Consider the following 19673-nt stretch of genomic DNA (forward strand, 5'->3'; position numbering starts at 1 on the left):
CACGTACTACCAATTTTAACACTAGGAGCGTTTACTATATACTTATAAGACTTTCCTAAAACATCATATTCACTTCATTCTAGTTGCTCTGTTCTTATTGTTCTACTCTGCAGCTGTAATTTTACAAACAATTTCCACGCTGCTTATATCTGCAAAGTGGTAAAGTCTTAGGATTTTCTGCAAAGTCTTCATTTGCCAATAACTTCATTGTCCTGCTAGCATTTTTTGAACATTCCATTATGGGATAACCCAGAACCCTTTAATTTTAATTGAAGTTCTGCCTAGCTGCTTAATAACATGAGCATACTTCTCTCTATATAAACCATGTTCTTAACTGACACGGTAAACAAAGCACGTTGCTCAATAAGATTTTATAAAAGCAACTCCATTGTTTTGAAGGATCCGGTAACTCAGCATTCTAAGTGATTATGTGGGTGGGTGGCGTTTTGGAGAATTCCAATGGATGATCTCTACCCACAATTTGGACATCACAAATACCCTTGAAAGTGCAACGCTAAGCTGATGGAGATTTTAAAACGTACGTTGCTTGGAAAGAATTACTACTGGTAACTTCAGTTAATATTCTCCTAAAGAATGTATAAGTTTGTTGAAAATATCAACAGGAACATATTTTCATAAATGAAATGTTGATATCAACATTTATAGCCACTTTGACACCACAAGGTATAAAAGGGCGCACATTAATAATTAGTTACACCATTTGTCATCTACACTAGCACCTGCTGAAGACAAGCTGCCAGTTCTCTAATCCTGGTGAGTCCTCCAACAGGAAAGTCAAACTTTTAAAGAAAGGTCACAGAGAGTAATGAATTTTAATATCACACTTTAGAAGAATTTTGGCTGTATTTCAACTGGTCCTCACAGTCATATATTTTATGACTTAGGTTAAATTAATACATTGTAAATTAATAGTTGGATTACTATTAAGTTATATGAAAACTAAGACCTAGGTTTTTGATATTAGCATTATGACTATATCTACACACCCACATACAAATATACTTACTAGTTTGTCTTCTTAAATATAACCATGAAGTAAAAAGAATAGACATGTTGGTTTCATGTTGAAGGTAAAGAAACTGAGTCAAACTGAGATTAAATACACAAGGATATACAGCTAATGGTGAGAAAATTCTAAGCCTTTTCAAATCTCAGTTCAGTATTCTATTTACTAAATGATATTAGTCCTAAAAGCCTTATTTTTTTTCAAATCTAATTGCTAAATATCTTCCATAACCTTCTTTTCTGAAATGTGTTGAAAGAACATTAGTGATAACTGCATCCAAAAGAATGGAAGGTGGTATGATGAGCACTGAAATTTTACAGTCAGCAAATGACAAAGTTTAACATTAATGTCTGCTTGGATAAGATTTTCTCAATAATGACTTTAACATTCTGGAACAAAATTTCACCTTCAAATGTTTTAAAAGTGTTTCATAAAGAAAGATGCTTATACACCAAAGGAAATGCGAATCAAGATGCCAAAAATATAAAAATAAAGCAATCTTTATAAGCATCTTTTCCCTGGGGTGATAGAAGGAAGAAGGCCTTGTTGATGCGCTGGGACTCCTTAGTATGAAACATAAAGGTAAGAGGATTTCTTTATTTGCTTTGAAGACAAACAGACCTTGCAATAGGGCAAACAATGGCTTCCTAAAGTTGTCCACATCCTAATCCCCAGAGCCAGTGAATATGTTACCTTACACAGCAAAAGGGATTTTGCAGATGCGATTAAGTTAATGATCTTGAGATAGAGAGATTATCCTGGATTATCCGGTTGGGCCCAATATAATACAGTGGCCCAATGTGGCCACTGTACTGTGCTTATAAGTGAAAAGCAGACACAGGAGAGTCCGAATCAGAGTAAAGCAGCCTGAGAAAGACTTGACTGGCCATTGCTGGCTCTGAAGACAGAAGGGAGCTATAGTCCAAGAAATGTGGGCAGCCTCTAGAAGTTAGAAAAGGTGAGAAAACAGATGATCCCTTAGAGCCTCCTCAAGAACCCAACACACTGATTTTAGCCTTGTGAGACCCATTTTGGACTTCTGACCTCCAGGGCTGTAAGATAATAAATGTGTGGTTTTAAGCCACCCAATTTGTGGTAATCTGTTCAGAAGTCATAGGGAATTAATACATACCTCTTAGAATTAAAGTCCATGATTAGGAAGGTGAGAGGTATTAGTAGAATTTTTTGAAGTTCTGTTCTTAAATACTTTTCTCTCATGTTTAAACTTTAAACAGGTGATTTTCCATCAACCCAAACATGCTTCCTTATCTATCACACTCACAATTTAGTTTCAATAACATGAACTCAGATCTTAAAACATTTTTAGAATACACTATTTCTTCAATAAAATTTAGCATTTTAGAAAAGGTGCCAGAAACTGTGCTAAAGATGTTCACAGATTATCCAGGTTTAAAAGTCATCAGTAGAAAAGCCTGCTTACATGAACTCATGTTTTGTCACTTTGCTCTTAGAAACCGAATTAAGTTGGTCATTCTGATCTCTTGCTTTGGAAAAAAAAAGTTAGTAAAATTATGTCTAAATCTAAATATTTTCCTTAGAACAACTTCCAAATGATCGTAGAACAGCTTCTAAATGATCATACAACCTATCAAACACTGAACCAGTCTACACAGGTATAATATATATAACAAATAGATTACATAATCTGTAACAAATAGATTTAATCTCAAATTCTGAACAAGAGGAAATATTTCAGCTATGTAAACAGATGGAGAATTTTTGTTATCTAAACTCCTGTTAATAAAACCAGATTTTAAAAAAGTAAACTTTATTTTTTAATTAAAAAATGATTTTGACATGTCTGTCTACACTAGCACTACAGAGAGAAATATAATACAAACCACATATATAATTTAAAATTTTCTAATAATCACATTTAAAAAGTAGAAACAGGTGAGATTAATTTTAACAATGTATTTTATTTAACCCAATATATACACATAACACTTCAATATGATATCAATATTAAAACATTATTAGTGAGATGCTTAGCATTCTTTTTTTGTGCTAATTCTGAAATGGTGTCCATTTTACCCTTATAGGCACACCTCAGTTTAAACTCTCCAAATTTCAAGTGCTAAATGTGACCACTGTGCTGGGCAATGCAGGTCTCTTACACTTTATACTCCTCTAAGTTCGCAGTCCTCAAAGTCCTTCTAAATTAAACATTTAAACACACCAGTGTTACATGAGTGATTTACCAGCTGACTTCTGGAAATTGAAGAATGGTATATTTATTAGGTGTATGGTTGTAGTCAAAACTTCTACAAAGTGTGACAACAATTTCACAGCCTGCCTTGACATCATCGAGGACATATAGGAGCCAAGTAACTGTCACCTTTTTAGTCTGGCCTCAGACTGCAATAAATAACAAGCAATAGAATGAACATTGTAAAAATATTATTAAAATTTGTATAATTTTTGAATTTTTCGATCTCAGAAGAATGAGAAAGAAAATTTACCATGTAACTTTTAAGGGAGAAATCAAAAGCAGACGGATCTCCTGGGTATGGCCAGAACACAGAAATAAAAAATAAAAAATAAAAAAAATATATAAAACTAAAGCCCATAATGGTAACAAAAGAAAAAAAAAACAAAAACAAAAAATTAAGCCCTTCAGAAACACATGCACTGTTAATTCAGTTTCAAATATAATAAAAAAAGCCATTTCACTCCAACATTACCTATCAAGTTCTACTGAAAGTCACAAAGGCCTACTTACTGTGACTTCCAAAAAAGTATTTTGATAATACTTTGAAAGAAATAATTAATTTCCCTTTGCATGAAATTAAAAGCCATGATAATAGGAAAAACATTATAGCAAATTACTTGTGTCTAAGGAATGGGAATAGGCGTTTTATCTCCCCTAACTACAGCCTAAACTTAAGCCCAACCTAAACCTAGATCCCCATTATTCCAGAAATCCACCTGAGAAAAGTAATGAGAACATGTTAAGCAAATATTTGCTATGGTCCTAGTGTAAAGAAAAGATAAATATTTAAGGTGATAGCTATCCCAATTACTCTGATTTGATTATATGAATGTATCGGATTATCACATATACCCTGAAAATATGTACATCTAGTATCTATTGATTTTAGAAAAAAGAAAAAAAAATTGCTAGAAATCTCAGTAATTACTTCTGGGCTGTATAATATTTGTAGTTCTTTAGTGGACTTAATAAACACTACCTGAAGAGCTGAACAGTTTCAACACATTCAATATCTTAATACATATCCATGCAAGAGATGATATACCAAAATATTCTGGCAAAAATTTATAGAAAACATAAATGTTACAATCTGTGTATTTCTTTATTTAATAAGTTTGATAATTATCACCAAAAATTGTTCTGTGGTTGGATGATGGTGAATAAGATGGTAGAAAGTCTGATCCACAATGGAATAACTTTTGAAAAAAACAAGTTCTTAATCACTAAAAATTTCTAGCAGAGAATGCAAGGTCAAGAATACAGGGGGTTGAACTAGGTGACCATTTTGGGTTATGTTTTAAGGTTCTATATGAGAAAATAAGACTAGAAGGATACATGAGAATATCAGTAGTGAACATTCCTCTTCAATAAACTATGTATCTTTTTCTTTATACTTTTCATTAAGCATCATGTTTTCCTTTTGAAAGACTGCTTTTTTAAGATGCTACCTAAAGGATATATACGGAGAGTAAACAATAGTTTATCATTCAAACTGGGACACTTTGAGGGAGAAAGGGGTCATTTATTAATAATTATGCAAAGATAATAGGTTTAAACCGGGGCTATCCTGGATAAGCCAGGACATATGGTCACTCTAACTAGGCATGATCTTATTATTTGTGTTAATAATCTTTCATTACTGGTGAAACTTGGAGAATTAATAAAGCTACATAAACTCATATAATAATTTTCTAAGTTCTATTTGAATAAATTGGTTAATTTTTTGGCAGGAGTACAATTTTCCATCCTATATCTTAATAGTACATTTTCAAAAGGCTAGTCTATCTCTGTTTCAGTTAATCAAAGAAACTTAGATACAGGTGATTCTATGTTTGTTTGTTTGTTTATTTATTTTATTTTTTGAGATTGGGTCTCACTTTGTCACACAGGCTGGAGTGCAGTGATGCCATCTCGGCTCACTGCAAGCTCCACCTCCCAGGTTTATGCCATTCTCCTGCCTCAGCCTCCTGAGTAGCTGGGACCACAGGAGCCCACCACCACGCCCGGTTAATTTTTTTTTTTGCTTTGTATTTTTAGTAGAGACAGGGTTTCACTGTGTTAGCCAGGATGGCTGATTCTATGTTTTTACAAAGGATTAGGGAGTAAAAAGACTAAAATTCACATGAAATAATTTAAACATATATGTATGCATGTGTGTGCACAAATATGATATATATTCATTCCATAATCTAAGTAAACCAAATCTAGAATATGAAGGTAAAAGAAGGAAAAAAGGAAAAACTAGTCAACAACAAAGAAAAAACTACTATAGAGTAATTCTACTCTAAAGGCAAGCTGGAAAAAGAAGAATACTGGCAGACAAGGAGGCTGTGATCATGGCAGTGGAACACCGTCTACTCATGTTTTCAAATGGGTATATTCTAAAACCCTGGGTGATGGTCTTATTATACAAAATAAGATACGGGAAGGAGTTGCTTTTTGTTTTGGAACAATTTGATTAAACACGGTTTTACATGTAAGTATTGCTATCTTAGAGTTATTTTGTGACGAGTTTTTCCATTACTGCTCTAAAAAAATTCAATAAAGCTAATTTCTATACAGAAAAGCACTCTGTTTGAAAGTTAGAGGAGCTCTTCACTACACAACAGGACTATATAAAGCCTCCTTTTCTCTGGTTATTTTCAAAATATTCTGTAATTTTACAGTCAACCTCAAACATATAAAAGGAATAGGACACTAAACTTAATTCACAAAACAGAAACTGCTCATTAATTTATCTTAGGTGGATCCCAGAGGAGGCATCCATGGGTTTGATTCCAAAGTAAATCTCTATTAGGAGCCTCAGAACAGTTCCAAGGGCACCCATTCCAGCAAAGAACTTTAGGTAGCAGTTAAGAAAGCTCTGAAGGACAAAAACAAGGTTTTTATCAGTCCTTGAAGGCAGATTCAGGGCAATTCTGAATTCTGTGCTTTGTTTTTAAAACATTTACCAATCAGTACAGAGTCTGTGAACCCTTTAGCAGCCCAAAGAAAAATGGGGCAGTGAGGATACAGCATCAAGCTGACAGAAGCAGCCTATGCTTTTAGATTTCCCAAAAGAAAGCTCATGTCATTACTTTCAAATGAAAATTACACGGGAGAAGTAACTGGATGAGGTAAATGTTAAAGTGGGGCCAGGATGCGGTGGTTCACACCTGTAATCCCAGTACTGTGGGAGGCCAAGGCAGGCAGATCATTTGAGACCAGGAGTTTGAGACCAGCCTGGCAAACATGGTGAAACCCTGTCTGTACTAAAAATATCAAAAATTAGCCAGGGGTGGTAGTGCGTGCCTGTTATCCCAGCTACTCTGGAGGCTGAGGCACAAGAATCGCTTGAACCCAGGAGGCGGAGGTTGCAGTGAGTCAAGACTGTGCCACTGCAACTCTAGCCTGGGCAACAGAGACTCTACCTCAAAAAAAAAGAAAAAGAAAAAGAAATTGATAGCAGGCAAATTCTTAAAGTCAATGAAATAAGCCTCAAGAAAGATCAATTTCCCTTGCTTCACAATAATTCAAATTATTTTCTTGGTAAGGAACAAGTCCTCAATGCCTGATGAAGCTACACTGGCCTTCTAGTTGTTAGACTCTAGTTAAGAATATTTTAAGTACATACACTCACAAGTAAAAATATTTAAAACTACTACTTCAGATAGTTTACAGAGTGGCCAATAATCTCCATATATTTATTTACACTCATGTGCTTCTTATCTCTAAACCATTGTCATTTTCCCACCTTGTAGCTAAAAAATATCACACAAAATAAACACAAACAATGCAACAAAGGAACAGAAATCCATTGTGAGAAAAATTACAAGCATAAATAGTTTACTGGTTGCACTCTAAATAGACTTCACTTTAAAAAATACTTACCAAGTGCTGGAGAAAGTTCTGTATAGGCATATTAATCATTTTTGTTTTAACTGAAAACTGGAAGCTTAGAGTATAATTACCTCTTTAATAATTAACAAATAATTATTATAGTCAGAATTAAATACTTTTAGTGTTGATACATTCTACAAAGGAAGGCAATAATAAGTAGCATTAGAACAGCACATACATTTTTATGTGTACAGATGGGGGCAGGAGGTTTATAAACTCTGTTATCAATTCCCAAAGTATGGTGAATTTGGAGTATGAAATTGGAGAGGTAAATATTAGCTCATTTATTGGCTTTATTTAGCTTTCCCTCAAATTACATGTTTAAGAGATTTAACCATAACCAAAAGCTATTTTCAAAGTTCAGTGATGACCAAATGAAAATTAAGTAAAAAATTGCTCTAACCTAACAAATCAAAGTAGCAACAGCAAGGTAAATATTTATAGGCTTGGCTATGGCTGATGGTTCCAGTAGGATGTATTTCATTTAATAAGCAGTGAGAAAACTCTCAAGTAACATGTCCAAAAATTCAGTTCATCAAAAACTTTTTTTTTCATAACACCACTATAAGACTTCGCTATTCCCTTGTTCCTAAAAACATTGCTGTTTCTTTTAATGCGTGGAAATTCTAAATCATACAGATTGGGAATTTAAAATAGTAAATAGGGGAAATAATTTTTATTTATTTATTTATTTTGAGATAGTCTTGCTCTGTCGCCCAGGTTGGAATGTAGTGGCATAATCTCGGTTCACTGTAACCTCTGCCTCCTGGGTTCAAGTGATTCTCCTGCCTCAGTCTCCCGAGTAGCTGGGATTACAGGCGTGTGCCACCGTGCCCGGCTAATTTTTGTATTTTAAGTAGAGACGGAGTTTCACCATGTTGGCCAGGCTGGTCTTGAACTCTTGACCTCAGGTGATCCGCCCGCCTCGGCCTCCCAAAGTGCTGGGATTACAGGCGTGAGCCACCCCGCCCAGCCTAATAGGGGAAATAAATTTTAATTAAAAACTTCAGTTCTTATATAGAACACATTTAGAGGAAAATACACACATAAAAGTACACACATACTTTCATTCTTATGCAAAAAAATCTAACTCACTGTACTTGTGATTTAGGTGACTCTACATCCTGAGGATTGCCTATGTGGGTAGAACTTAAAGGAGGAAATCAGTTCATACTAAATTCCTCAGTTATTTCTCACTCTGTTTAAGTGTTATCACAATTTTCAAAAGAGACTGCAAGTTAACTGAATAATCAAAGCATTAAACTTGTTCTAAGTATGTTGTTTTGAAGTTGGATTTTGGCTGAATTGTTCTGATAGAATTCAGAATAGAATTCTCATAGAATTTCACTTTTTTAAAGTCTTTGTGCTCTTTCTTTAAATGGAGAAAGCTGAGGCCAAATTTAAGGCTCATAAAGCACTGTCATCTCCTACATCCTGTGTTCTTTATGCCCCACTCTTCCCTCAACCTTCTCTGCTTCTTACTTTATCAGCCCTCCACCCCTGTATAAGTATCAGAATAAAGTTTGGCCATGTGGTAGCTTATTTTTAGAGATAATCTACCTTAAGGTAGACACTTAGGATACTTTTGTTTTTTGTTTTTTTTTTGAGACAGAGTCTCGCTGTGTTGCCCAGGCTAGAGTGCAGTGGCGCCATCTCAGCTCACTGCAAGCTCCGCCTCCCGGGCTCACGCCATTCTCCTGCCTCAGCCTCCAGAGTAGCTGGGACTACAGGCGCCCGCTACCACGCCCGGCTAATTTTTCTGTATTTTTAGTAGAGACGGGGACTTAGGATACTTTTATGCAGGCTTGAAAACAGTTTATGTTTTCTGAATACTTGCTATTTAAAAGAACACAAAACTCAAAAAGAAATCAAGCACACTTGACACTGAAATGGAGCTTACCTTAGAGCCACGTTCATTAAAGATTATTTCTACATCTAGGATTTTGCCAAACTGCTGCAGAGATAAAAATAAAAACATTTACTTATGGTCAGGTTTTTATCCACATATTTTGTTCTCTTCTGAAAGGGGAATAGTTTATTTTTCTTCTTCTGTAAACTCCTTATTTAACTTCTATGTTTGTATTTGTTAGTAAGTTCCAATAGCAGTTTCTGATTTTTCCTCATTGCTGAGCTGACAGTTTCTCCTTTCTCAGTTCACTCACTCAGGCAATTTATCCACCTCTCTGTGTGGAAGCTGTTGTTGAAAGTTATTCACAGTGTTAGCCCATTAGATGTTGTATGGGGACAAGAACTTGGAATTTTCCTAACTACATCTCTTTATTTTTTAAAACAGTCTCATTTGAAAAGCAAATCCTAGTAAGTAGAATAATATACTATAGAAGGCTATTCCCCTCCTTTTTTTAATACAAAGTATATTCATTATATGAAAAGCAGAAAACATAAACAAAAGGAAAAGGGAAAACAGAAAATAAAGATCATCTGCGGCCGGGCACGGTGGCTCACGCCTGTAATCCCAGCACTTTGGGAGGCCGAGGCAGGCGGATCAGCTGAGGTGAGGAGTTCGAGACCAGCCTGACCAACATGGAGAAACTCCGTCTCTACTAAAAATACAAAATTAGCCAGGCGTGGTGGCGTGTGCCTGTAATCCCAGCTACTCAGGAGGCTGAGGCAGGAGAATCGCTTGAACCCGGGAGGTGGAGGTTGCAGTGCGCCGAGATCGCGCCATTGCACTCCAGCCTGGGCAACAAGAGCGAAACTCCGTCACAAAAAAATAAAAATCATATGCAATCCTATCATCGATAGGTTTTAGTACACAGCATTCCAGGCTTTCCCTCAGGCATGTAGAGATAAGTAACCATAGACATCAGATACATTCTATAATTTGCTTGTTATTTAAAAAAAAAAAAAAAAAAAAAGAGTCTTGAACTGTCACCCAGGCTGGAGTCCAGTGGCACGATCTTGGCTCACTGTAACCTGTGCCTCCTGGGTTCAAGCTATTCTCCTGCCTCAGCCTCCCGAGTAGCTGGGATTACGAGTGCCCGCCACCACGCCCAGCTAATTTTTGTATTTTTAGTAGAGAGGGGCTTTCACCACGTTGACCAGCCTGGTCTCGAACTCCTGACTTCATGTGATCCGCCCGCCTCAGCCTCCCAAAGCATATATTGCTTTTATTTTTTTAACTTAGCAATAGATTATGAACAACTATCTAAGTCAATATATATCTGTGTTACCACTTCTATAGGCTACATGCTATTCACCACTTTAATATTTCTACAACAAACATCAAGAATATTTTAAATAACACCTCTCTTTAGTAATTCTTTAAACATTTTAACATTCAGAAAAGCAAGCAAAAACTAAAGACACAAAGCCTAAACTCTATTGTTATGTAGCTAAATAGCCGACTAGAGGGTTACACAACACACAATCATTATTTAGGGGGAAAGTATATAAAAAGAGACAAAACTGTTTTAATCAATGCTTGGATGAAATGAATTGAAGGTACATGCAGAAAATTTCCAGATATCTTTTTGGCTCATATTTCCCTCTGAGTATTGGAGTCATACCTGATTATCTACTTCACTTGGGTTTCAAAGCAGACTTTGGGAAATGTGAAAAAAACTGAAAAAGGGAAAGAGCAAAACAGAAATCATGCCGTTCCACTGGATTCAATCATTACTATCTTTATCAAAAAACTTGTATTAATAACCCAAGTTTTCTACAGTAAGACATCTTGGTTTGGTTTAATAGAAAAACCATGGAAAAAGGAAAATGTCTTATTTTACATGGGAGGACATTTATGCTTATCCTATAAAACTAAGATTTGCATGGTGCTTTGGAGTTTGTTTTGTTTTATATTTTCTACTGCATTCTTATAATATCCTTCTGGAGTAAGGATCACATTCCTTTTATGGTTAAGGAGAATGAGGCTAAAAGACGCTATTCGTCAAGTTTATGAAGCTAATGAAATGGAGCGTGGAATGCCTGCTCTTTACCATGGCTACTGTTCTTCTAAGTAATAGAGAGTCACAATATGGAAGAAAATAAAGCAACTAGGTATCTCTGGTAAGGAAAAAGTTATTTCTTTTGCACTTTATGCCTTATGAGAAGGGCATAATACATTTCAAGAAATCACTAACTGGCCCAGGCAGATCTGCAATGGACGCTATTTTTCTGACTCAAGAGAAAACAAACCTCTGGCAGATGAGAATGTACTCCATTCTCACAGACCTCCAGAGACTAAGATTTTATATAAGTTCTGATAATTCAGTAGAGAGCCTAATAACTCAGGCTCCCGAGAAGTTTCTTCTGCATAACCCAAGTCCTTTATGCTGCCCTTTATTTTCTGTTGTTCTCTTCTCTGAAGAAATGGAAAATATCTGGTTACCACTTTCTGTGTAAAGCTCTCCAAATACTTCAAGAACATCAACTCTGGCCTTCTCTTTAGTGTGGAAAATATATCCAGGTAGTCAGCTAAAAATGACAGAATGTTGCCCCAGTGTCTCGTCACCATGAAGTGGGCACAAAGACTCAAAGAAGAGCATTTGCTTTTCTAATAAAGTACCAGGCAGCTATCCTAGTGGAATTAGAAAAACAAAACAAAACAAAACAAAACCTATTGATTATCTCTGGGTTAAGAGTTTGGTCAAATTCAAAAAGCAAAAACACACAGGCTCAGAAAAAATTAAGATCCTTAGCAGCCATTCACTTCCCAACAACTTAAATCTTTGCAATTAACTTTTTTCATGATGGTGATTCAGGAGGAAATAAACAGTTTAAAGAATACATCAGAGGTAGTAAACCAATCCTCTACAATGATTTTAGATACTGGTTTTGACACTGTGGGGTACGAGCAACGAAGTATTATAAAAACAAAATACTGAGGTACTGTTTTCACAAATATTATTTCATTTAATTTATAACACTCTGAAAGGCAGAGATTACTATCTCTATGTTTACAAATATGATATTTAAATTCAAAAAGGTTACATGAATCCCAAAGTTCACACGCGAATAGAATCTGAACCCAGACTCTTTGACTCCAAAATCTATACTCTTTCCACTTTAATGAGCCACCTCTAAACCTGTATTCTCTACATCGTGAATCTTTTTAGACATTACAAAGCTAAGTAGAGAGTGGCAATAATGCATCCCTGAATCTAGTTTCTTTGGTCTTGCAGTTGAGGCAGATAAGAGGAGAGGAAGGCAGTACTGAGCTGGGCTTACATGGAAGGCAAAGGAAAAAACTAAGAAGGCGACAGGATGAATAAGCAGTGGTCCCCAAACTTAAGTGCACATGAGTATCAGCTGGGGATCTTGTAAACATACCTAAGCCCAAGCCACACTCCAGGCCAATTAAATCACAACCCTAGAATGTGAGACATAGACATCAATATTTTTTAAGCTTCCCAGGTAATTTCCAGTGTGCAAACAAGTTTAGGAATCATTGCTCTAAAAGAATATGCACGTTTGCTCTTTCAGGTGAAACTAAGCATATTATTGGTATGTTTACTGAGTTCGGTAGGTGAGTAGGGTGACCATGCTGGTTTCAGCACTGAAAGTCTCCCATCACAAGAAGCCCCTCAGTCACAGCAAACTGGGTCATAGGGCCACCTTATGCGTGCAGCAACCTGCAAGACTATGTCTAGAGCAGACTGGATGATAGAAAAAGGTTTCTAAAGACTGATGAAAAGACCGATTTATCTCAGAATCTTTCTCAATCTATTTGTAGTTTAAGCCTAAAGTAATAATGACTAATAACACACCTGGGGGATTAAAATCTACTTTAATTGTAAAATCCATAAAAAAACTTCAGAGACTTACCCCAAACATCTGCCGGAGGTCAGGGTCCCGGAAGCGGAAAGGAATATTAGAGACATGCAGCCGTTTCGGGGTAGATTTACTCTCTGAATTTTCACTACTTTGTGTCTGTGACTGCTGGCCATCTGTCTGTGCACCACCTTCTGTCTGCTAAGCAAAGAAATAAATAATAAAGAATGAAAACTAAACACAATTACTCTAAAATAATTAATGTTCCCCCCACAGCAATCATCCCCAAACAGGGTATGTTTAAGCAAAAATTACAGTAGTCCCTTCAAAGACAAAAACAACAACAACAAAAAACACAAAGATGTTATTAATGTTCTAAATGCTACCATCTACAAACAAAATGTTGGTGTTTTGAGTATTTACAGTATGCTAGCAAAATGGGAGCTGAGGTACACAGAAGTACTAAGTGACTTGCCCAAGATCACATGAAGATGCATTAGGATAACTGAAGATACAAAAATAGTTCCTTTATTCTTAGACTTTTAGAACTTTCTATTTTTAAGATATTTCTATTCTGAAAATAGAGAGTCTGTTATACTTAGTTATGGAGGTCACTTCATTTTTTGGTCTATGATCTCAGGCTCTCTCAAGGAAATGAAATAGGGAAATATTTCTATATTTCATTCCCTCTATTAGCTCTAGAGTTATTACTACTATGTTGCCAAAGTATTATAATGATGTTATTTATGAAGAGGAAAAACCTAGCAATAACTGAAGAAGCTTCTTTTTTTTTTTTTTTTTTTTTTTTTGAGACGGAGTCTGGCTCTGTCGCCCAGGCTGGAGTACAGTGGCGCGATCTTGGCTCACTGCAAGCTCCGCCTCCCAGGTTCACGCCATTCTCCTGCCTCAGCCTCCCGAGTAGCTGGACTATATAGGCACTCGGCTAATTTTTTGTATTTTTGGTAGAGATGAGGTTTCACCCTGTTAGCCAGGATGGTCCTGATCTCCTGACCTCGTGATCTGCCCACCTCGGCCTTCCAAAGTGTTGGGATTACAGGCGTGAGCCACCGCACCTGGCCAAGAAGCTTTTTACTCTGAAACAAATCTGTACTCTCCTCCCTAACTTGTGTAATTCCGGCTAACTTTAGTCCAGGGGAACCCAACCTTCTGCAGCCCAGAGCAAAGTGCATTGAGAGAATCTAACTGTAGGAAAAGGCTTTAGAGACCCTGACTCATCTGCTACTCAACCTAAAAATGCAAGATTTGTACATATCCACAGTTAAAGAGTATAAATGAGTGTGGGTATGCATTTATTTATTTATATTTATTTTTTACTTTTTGGACTCAGTTTAATGGGTTGTGCATGGTAACCCAGTATGCTCACACATGCACACAAGAATCATATGCAGAAATCAAAGTTTCAAGACAGGACAGCTACTGTATGTGCCTGCACGCTGGTATTTTCTAGTTTGTTTTCCTTTTTCTTACCTAGCATAACCCAGTAAATTGAATTTACAACCCACTAAGAGGTCACAGCCTGTGGACTGGAAAACAGTGAACTAAACAACCTCTCTGAGCACTCTGGCGCTTGCGGAAAACCACGTTTTGCTGCAGCATCCTCAGCACATTCCACGAGGAGGGAGGCAACGCATCCCATGACCCCACGATACACAGGAGGAGACAGAACAGGGGCTCTCCGTGGGCCACCCCATTAAGCCAGTCGGAGCACTTGGACTCAGATCTCCCAAACTTCATGCGATTTCCACTCCATCATGCTGAATTTCCATGTGGCTTTCAAAATCATTGCTAAGCGCTGTTTCCATGACGCCACACTCAAGTTTTAAGTGAAAATCTATTACGAAATAAAAACTTTTTTTGGAAACTATACTGCTGCAGAAAAAGCACACTGTCAAGAGTGTGCATTTCGGGTGCAGTGGGTGGGAAGAAGAACCTACAACATGTGGTCTACATGGTAGCTGCTTTTCAAAAGTGAGTTTGGGGGGGCACAGCGAGGGAGGAACCACTAGAACTGTCATTGAACAGTCATGTGCTTCTCTCCAATCAGGAAACTCCAGCAGCTGCAGAGAACATCCAGAATCAGAAGCGAACACCTGAGTCAGGACCTTCTGGGCCATAAAGATGGTCTTTTGATGAGAAAGCCAGGGCCCCCAGACACCACGTGTCCTGCATGGAATCACCAATTGGCCAATAGCAGGGCCCACGAGGAAGCCTAGGATTTCAAGGACGGCCCCGCACTACTCTAAAAATGTTTCTACCACCAATACACACTTGAATGGGCCCATGCCTGTAGGGAAGGCACTATCAACTCACACCAATTCCAAAGGAAGAAACCCAGGCTCAGGGGCTTCCCAGTGAAGACAGGTACAGTTCCCTGAAAACCACGCCCCAGACTAGAGTGCATGGTCCTCCACTGGACAGACCCCGTGGCCCGTCCTCAGGATCCCAGAACAGGCTGCTCAGTGACATGCACTAAAAGTGGCAGGGACGGGCACTGGGAGATCCTGCCTATGCAGAAAAAGTCCTCCCAGGAAGCAAACCACATTTCCAATCTGGTGAATCACGCTCAGTAGAATAAAATCCAGGCCAATCAGCTATGCCTTCAACTCAAAAGGAATCTGAAGAATACATAAGTTAGTTACACACTGTCACCAAAGCAGTTAGGGAGAGCTTCTGAGATGATGAAAACCAAGGGAAAGGGGATGGAGATGAACAAAAATGATCTCATTAAGCCAGAGGCAGGTGAAGCCACACCACTTCTGGAAAAGTGTAACAATAAGGCAAGAACTCAGGTTCCCAGGGAGAGGGACATGGGCTAAGGGTGACTTGGTGCCCGCAGGCAAATTGCTTAACTTCCCTGCCCTCCTGGCACCTCATGCCCGACACAGCCTCTGGTATTGGGAGTGGTGCGGTATCAGAGGGCTGCTCTCCTTCAGGCCGGCCTTGCTATCCACACCGGGAGGCAGGCAGGCAGTCACTCAGGTAGAAGACCTTCTAAGGCTTCCACTGCCCAAGGGCTGCAAGGGCATCCTTCAATGAAGACAGACGCTTGGTGGCCACTATCCCCATTCTTCTTCAATCTCATCCCCCTTGTGGTTTCGGATGCCGCGGACCAAGTCCTGCAGGTTCTTGTCAAACATGCAGTTGATGATGACCTTCACCATCTTGAGGGCCATACTGGTGGCCCACAGGCTTCTGCCCCAGGAGGCCCACGGCTGCTTGCCGTGAGAGGGCCCGGGGGCTGCAACTACTGCCAGCGGATTGCTGAGCTGCCAGCCGCTGTGGTGGGGCAGGCTCCTAGGCCAGCGCAGTGGCGGGGTTCGAGGACCGCGGCAGAGGCTGCGACCTGCTCCACAGGGGCCGCGATCCCACTCAGGGCCTCTTGCAAACGGCAGACAAGCATTTATTTATTTTTATTTTGTTATTTATTTATTTTTCAATTGAGACAGTGTCTCACTCTGCCACCCAGGCTGGAGTATAATAGCGAGATCAAAACTCACTGCAGCCTCAACCTCCTGGGTTCAAGTGATCCTTCCACCTCAGCCTCCCAAATGGCTGGCACTACAGGTACACACCATCACACCCAGCTTAATATTCATTTTTAATCATGAATCTCTTTTGCAACATCCCAGGCATGCATTTATCTAATTGTTTTTCACTAAATCCTCAAAAAAGTTATGTTAAGAAAATTCTTGATAAATATCTAACAGGTGTGACACATTCTAGGCATGCAATTTTGATGTATTCATCTGGCAATTGAAGAGCCTTGTGTTTTTACTATTTCCTATTAAGTCCATGCAAAACCGGATGGCTTGCTGAGCTGATTAAACCAATATACTTTTAAAACAGGAGTGGAACTTGCTGTTCTTATTATCTCAAATGAGACAGAAGTGAGTCCCCAACAGATTCTGCTAGGTGACAGGATGAATCCCCTCCCTTTGACTTTCAGGCTAAAAGAAGCTGTGAATCAGAGATACTTTTGGCTCAGAGATGTTGGCAACCATCTTGAAATGAAGTTTGAAACTTCAAAATATAAAGGATAATCAGGAATAAACTCCAAATGAATATCAGCTTTTCAAGTGTCAATTTAAGTGATGGCAGCTTTTTATCTCATTCCATTCAGGCCTTGCAGATGGCTTAATGTGCAATGATTCATGTGATATAAAAATAGCAGAAAAGGGAAGAGCTACGAAGCAATGTTCTGTGAAAGTGTATGGTTTTCAATCATCAGTCTTGGCACAATGCAGACTAAATAACATAAATTCCATTTAAAGATGAAACTCACTAAGTTACTAAAACAGCATCAAGCAAACCAACATGCAGTCAAAGCAACAAGCATCAATTACAACTAATGCTCATTCAAGCATCTTCAAACTTGCCTCTTAACATCTCACAGTTGGATCACATAAAACTTTGTCTTCAACCAAACTTTACAACCACCAGATCTGGTCTGCAAGATGACAATGTATCACTCTGAGGAAAGTTAAAAAGACTGATTCCACAAACTCCAAATTACACTTTTATATATAACTTTATATGTAGTCCATGTAATCTGTCATAATGTATGTGAAGTGGCAAGATAAATGAAAACTAATGATTACTTCAAAGTATGCTGCCCAAGGTGCTTATCTATAGCTCTTGATAGTTCTTTGCTTCTCTGAAGACACAATTTAAGATCAGAAGCAAGACTGGTTAATTTTGCAGCTTGTAGTGAACACCCCCTGCTTTTTTTTTTTAAGTATGAAATCTTTAATTCTAAGTCGATCTAGCATGTAGAAAAAGTGACTTATCATTTACCAAATTCTCAAGACTTCTGATCTACTGCAATTTTTAAACTGAAGTTTTACATACATAGATAAAAATACATAAATTACAAGCACAGAGCTGAATATTCACAATGAAAGTACACCCATGTAACCACCAAATTAGATCAAGAAACAAGATACCAGGAGCACCTCAAGGGGCCCACTCCAGTCACGGTTCCCCTGGCAAAGGGTCACGACGATCCTGACTTCTAACTCTCTAGATTAGTTTCGCCATTTGTAAACTTAATTAGAAACATGGAATCATACCATATGTACTCTTCTGTGTCTGACTTCTTTTATACATTAATGTAACATGCACACATATATTGTTGTAATTTATTCATTCTTAGTCCATTGTATAAACAAATTTTGAGCTGCTTACAGTTTTGGATATTAAGAATAATATTCCTGTGAACATTCCTGTTTACATATCTTTTGGTACACACAAGCATGTATTTCAGATAGATATACATATATATATGATGTTTATATATGAGTGGATTTGCTAGGCAAGAATATGTGTCTGCTCAGCCTTAGTAGTACTGTCATTTTTCCAAAGTGGTTATACTAACTTATACTCCCATCAAGTGTATGTAAGAGTTCTACTTGTTCTCCACGCCCTCTTTTTTTTTTGGAGACAGAGTCTTGCTCTGGTGCCCAGGCTGAAGTCCAGTGGTACAATCTCAGCTCACTGCAACCTCTGCCTCCCAGGTTCAAGAGATTCTTGTGCCTCAGCCTCCCAAGTAGCTTGGATTACAGGCATACACTATCATGCCCAGCTAATTTCTGTATTTTTTTTGTCGAGATGGGGTTCAGTCATGTCGACCAGGTTGATCTCGAACTCCTGACCTCAAGTGATCTGCCCATCTCGGCCTCCCAAAGTGCTGAGATTACAGGTGTGAGTAATCCCGTCCAGCTAAGTTCTACTTGTTCTCAGTATTATTTTCATTTTAACTCTTCTGGTTAGTGGAATTATATTGTGGTTTTCATTTGTATTTCTCTGATGATTAATGAAATTGGTTACTGCTTCATATGTTTACTAGACATTTTGATATCCTGTTTTGTGAAAAGTCTGCAAATTCTTTGCCCACTTTCTAATTAGGTTGACTTTTTTTGCTTATGATTTGTAGGAGTTCTTTATGAATTTTGGATATGAGCCCTAGGATAGACGTACTGCAAACAATTATCTTTTTATGCGCTATAGTCTAGTTCTTAGATAGACACAAATTTTTAACTTGTTAGTGTCATTACCACTGAAATGGCTAGTTCAAACACCTCATTTTTGAACAGACAATATTCTTAACTTTTCAGTTTGCTCAAAAATCCCCACCATATCAATTGTCTGACCTCACTGGAAGCAACAAACATTGACTCTACAATTCCCTGTCTCCAAGTCCTTACCTGTAGGTGTTTCTTTGCCTTTCTATCAAATTTAGGTTTCAGAACCTGTCGTTTCAATCTCCTTGGTTGAATCTGACTAAAAAACTGCAACCCTGAATGACTTCAACCAATTTTATCTAAGCTTGAACCCGGGCAGGTATCAGCTGCTGGAGGAAAATCACTCAACTACTAAAACAGCACAATAGATGCATGGTCACCAAATCAAAAAGGGTCTAGCAATCTTACCACATTTCTTCTGTGAGCCAGAGTTCCCATTTTCTACAAATACCTTTTCAAACTTGCTTTCTTCTCTGTAAACCTCAGACCTTTTATTCTTTCCACTTACAGAGTTTGGTTAAAAAACGGGAATCTCTATAAAATAGTAACTATTTATTGAGTGCCAGACCCTGATCTAAGTCTTTTAATAATATTAAATAGTTTACTAGTTGCCAAACTCTGAACTAAGTGTTTTACATTTTAATTAATGTAATTATTTCAACAACCCTACAGAGTAGGTACTTAAAAAAAAAACAAAAAGCAAGCACATAGTAGGTACTACTTTTTATTCTCATATTTCAGATAAGGAGTCTGACGAATAGAA

The 19673-nt window shown here is 37.8% G+C and overlaps 1 protein-coding gene across 31 annotated transcripts in view; it reads right to left on the minus strand.

Annotated features, from left to right (window-relative positions):
• Positions 1-19673, minus strand: part of LOC105464528 (RNA binding fox-1 homolog 2) — a 296663-nt gene that overhangs the window by 31387 nt on the left and 245603 nt on the right. For 18 of the 31 annotated variants that reach the window (XM_011712518.3, XM_011712514.3, XM_011712524.2 and 15 more), the window contains 2 exons: positions 12924-13070; positions 9040-9093 (listed from right to left, as the gene is read on the minus strand). In XM_011712518.3, coding sequence (XP_011710820.1) covers positions 9040-9093; positions 12924-13070 — 201 coding nt within the window. The remainder of the gene's footprint in view (positions 1-9039; positions 9094-12923; positions 13071-19673) is intronic. The other 13 variants (XM_071080512.1, XM_071080511.1, XM_071080509.1 and 10 more) reach the window with 1 other exon arrangement.

Source organism: Macaca nemestrina, chromosome 15, assembly GCF_043159975.1.
Source record: "Macaca nemestrina isolate mMacNem1 chromosome 15, mMacNem.hap1, whole genome shotgun sequence".
Taxonomy (NCBI): Eukaryota; Metazoa; Chordata; class Mammalia; order Primates; family Cercopithecidae; genus Macaca; species Macaca nemestrina.